Source organism: Pteropus vampyrus, unplaced genomic scaffold (genome assembly GCF_000151845.1).
Source record: "Pteropus vampyrus isolate Shadow unplaced genomic scaffold, Pvam_2.0 Scaffold36, whole genome shotgun sequence".
In the NCBI taxonomy this organism is placed as follows: domain Eukaryota; kingdom Metazoa; phylum Chordata; class Mammalia; order Chiroptera; family Pteropodidae; genus Pteropus; species Pteropus vampyrus.
In genome coordinates this window covers 10,029,908-10,033,259 of record NW_011888817.1, presented here as the reverse complement: position 1 = coordinate 10,033,259, position 3,352 = coordinate 10,029,908, and the positions used below count along the sequence as shown (strand labels likewise).

General features: G+C 52.1%; 1 protein-coding gene across 1 annotated transcript in view; it reads left to right on the top strand.

The window, feature by feature from the left end:
* Nucleotides 1–3,352, top strand: part of CSMD2 (CUB and Sushi multiple domains 2) — a gene marked incomplete at its 5' end in the record, with an annotated part of 295,495 nt that overhangs the window by 287,850 nt on the left and 4,293 nt on the right. The window contains 2 exons of the mRNA XM_023529432.1: nt 1,579–1,666; nt 3,141–3,279. Coding sequence (XP_023385200.1) covers nt 1,579–1,666; nt 3,141–3,279 — 227 coding nt within the window. The remainder of the gene's footprint in view (nt 1–1,578; nt 1,667–3,140; nt 3,280–3,352) is intronic.

Genomic DNA, 3,352 nt, shown 5'->3' with positions numbered 1-3,352 from the left:
ATACAACTTCCTTACATTCCCTTGTGAGAAAGACGTGTTACATTCTAGGGCATCCTTGAATTGGAAACAGGGTCCCCAGTGATGCTCCTCTGCCCATACCCTCTGATTTCATAGGTAGCGAAGTTGAGCATAGTGTCACCTATCGTATCCTCAGCTTCCTTGTCTTGGATTGCTGAAGCTAGAAGAGAAAAATGGAAAAGAGGAAGAAGTCATGGTGGCTGGAGTAGCAGAGAACTAAGGAGTCAGGATGCATCCTCCTGGATAAGACCCGCTGGTGGAGGACTGTGGTTTTAGTGACTTTGCTGTATAAATACACAAAGAGAAGCAAGTGGCTTCTACAAGGGCTGACACAGACAGTTAGTTCCTTGGTATTCTCTAGAGCAGCAGTCCCCAACCTTTTTGGCACCAAGGACCGGTGCTCCTATGAGAATCTAATGCCCGATGATCTGAGAGGGAGCTGAGGCGGTGATGCTAGAGCTGGGAAGCGGCTGCAAATGCTGATGAAGCTTTACTGGCTCGCCTGCCACTCACCTCCAGCTGTGTGGCCTGGTTCCTAACAGGCCATGACTGATACCAGTCCGTGGCCCGGGGGTTGAGGACCCCTGTTCTAGAGTATCGTATGGACCCCTCAGGTATCCAAGTCTGGCTGGCTTTGATAGTAGTAGTGCAAAAGCTTGCAAGTATAACAGATTCTACCATGCTGGGAGGACTACCAGATGTGAGAGGACAAGGGTCAAATTTGGGAGATGGAGCTAGGAGTGCAGACCAGGGGCTAGAGGAGAATGGAGCTCTGGAGGACCAGGAGCAGCTGGAGCAACAGCCTCTGATGACAGCCAACCATCAGGCCCAGCCAGGGCGTGTTTGAAGGAATGCGGGGAGGTCATTCCCAGAGCACTATAGACAGAGGCCTCCACCCCGCAGATGGAGCATGAGTTGGAAGGTACAGCAGTAGCACAAGCATCCTCAGAGCGTGTTCTCAGCTGAGCAGTCTACAACCTGCATGTTTGAGTGTCTGTGTCTGTACCACGAGCATCATGGAAGCAAGTGGCAGAGGAAGCAAGGAGGAGTTATGTCCCCAGCTACCCACCCCCTAAAGAAAATTAATAGCTATTAGAACTGCGAACGAACTCTCCAAAGTGCATTAAATCCACTAGGTACATTTTAATCATACTTTGGTTTGTTCTGTGGTGCTCTAAAAGTCAGTTTTTCATCAGAGTAATAATAGCTGACACTTATCTAGGGCCTCTTAAGTGTTCTGTTTTATCTATATTATCTCATTTCATATTCACAGCAACCCTAAGACATAGGTACTATTATTATTCTTGTTTTACAAATGAGAAACTGAGGCACAGATGGATTAAGTGATTTGACCAGTAGGAAATAAAGTTGTCTCCCTGCCTCCTACAAGCAGGTGGTGTCCCTGCCCCGACCCCAGCATGTCAGGGCTGTGGGCAGGCAGGTGGAACCAGCATGTCTGGCAACACATACCTATGAGTGTGCTTCTGGCCTGGCTGGCAGGACTTACAGCTCCTTCTAGCATGCCTCCCCTGCTACTCTCTCTGCTCTCCACCATCACAGGTCTCCTCGGAGTCCTCCGGAGGCACCTTCATCTACCAAGGCTCCGTCAAGGGCCACGGCTTTGGGCAGTTCGGCTTTCAAAGACTTGGTAACTAGGATTTGTCTCCCGCAAGTATGAGCTCATGGGGGTGGAGGAGAAACCTGTATAATGGAGTGGAGGGCAGGGGATCAGTGAAGTTCAACGGTCAAAGGTGGGAGTTCTGAACCTTTTTCTGGATCAGGGACACCTTTGAAATTCTGATAAAAGTTAAGGAAGGTCCCTCCAGAAAGAAGCACACTATATAATGCACTCGACCTTTGCCAGGTTCACACTCAGCCCTGGAGTGGAGAGCCTCAGCTTAGGGGACGGTGGGTCTCAGATACAGCCCCCCACAGCACTATCCAGCCAGCTCCCAGGTATCACCCAGACATCCCGGGGTATTAAGACGTGGGCTCTCAGGGGTGCCCCGATCTTTCCTCTCCGCACATCCTGGAGGCTGGTATTACGGTCCTCATCCTCACTGTGCAGATGAGGAAACCGAGCATCAGGGAGGCTGCCCTCACCCGCCCTTCCCAGCATCTTTACCCTGAATGCTTCACATCATCAGTGCCCAGCATCCCCACTCCACAGATTGGCCTTGACCCTGAGCCTTTGGGTTCCAAGCCTCAGGCTCTAATGGAGGAAGGGTCCTGTTTTCTTGGAAGCAGTGCACAGGGATACAAGAGGCAGTCATGGTGCTTGAGAGCCAGCTCTGTATACCCCGGTGCTGACATCGCCAGTCTCCAGGGGCCCCTTCCTGCCAAGGCATTACGTTTTGTCGCAGCTCTGACCTTCATAAAGCTTCTCCTTGTCTTAAGCAGAAATCCTCTGCCCTGTCAGGCCCACTCCTGCCCACTCTTCCCCCAGAGCCCTTCTCAGCTCTGCCCTCGTGAGCTGTACACAGTAAGACCCTCTTCCATGCAGCAGCCCTCCAAATACTTGAAGACAGTTCCTTGGCCCTTCAGCCTAAAACACAAGAGAGACCTCAGGGACCCTAAGTTCTCATGTTGGCTTCACAGCTGACTCCCTGTCTCCTGAGGCAGACTCTCCCCTCTCTGAGCCTTGTGGGGGGAAGGGCAAGCAAAGGAGGGCAGCCCCTCCAGAGGCAGAAGCTTTAGTGCGCCCCCTCCCACCTCCACCAGAGCAGGTGCACATTCATCCATTTTATGTTTTGACTTTCTTGTAAAGTTTCATCCGATAAAAGCTTTCTATGGCCAAAAGAAGTTTTGAAACTTCTAAAGGACTGCATACTTTTAAGAATTATCCTGCGACAGTTTCATGTTCTCTGGCAGATTGGCTTCCCCAGGACTGAGCACTGACCTGTGTACGTGATCCGACCAGTATACATGGGCCCCTTCTTCCGGGGAGTGTCTGAGTGTGTGTGGAAGGCAGGTGGGTGGGCTGTGGGCACAGAGGCCTCTCCCAGCTGCTCCGGAGAAAGTAACATCCCAAGCCGCAGCCACAGTTCCCAACAGTGACAGCTGGGGGCTGTACCTTCAGACTGTGTCTCAGTGACCTGAGGTTTATGCTTTGGGACTTGCAGACCTCAGGCTGCTGGAGTCAGACCCCGAGTCCATCGGCCGCCACTTCGCTTCCAACAGCAGCTCGGTGGCAGCCGCAATCCTGGTGCCTTTCATCGCCCTCATCATTGCAGGCTTTGTGCTCTATCTCTACAAGCACAGGTACCGTGAAGGAAGGGGAAACGGGGCCTGGGAGGGTGACAAGACGGGTGCCAGGCCCTGTCCCCTACTCTAA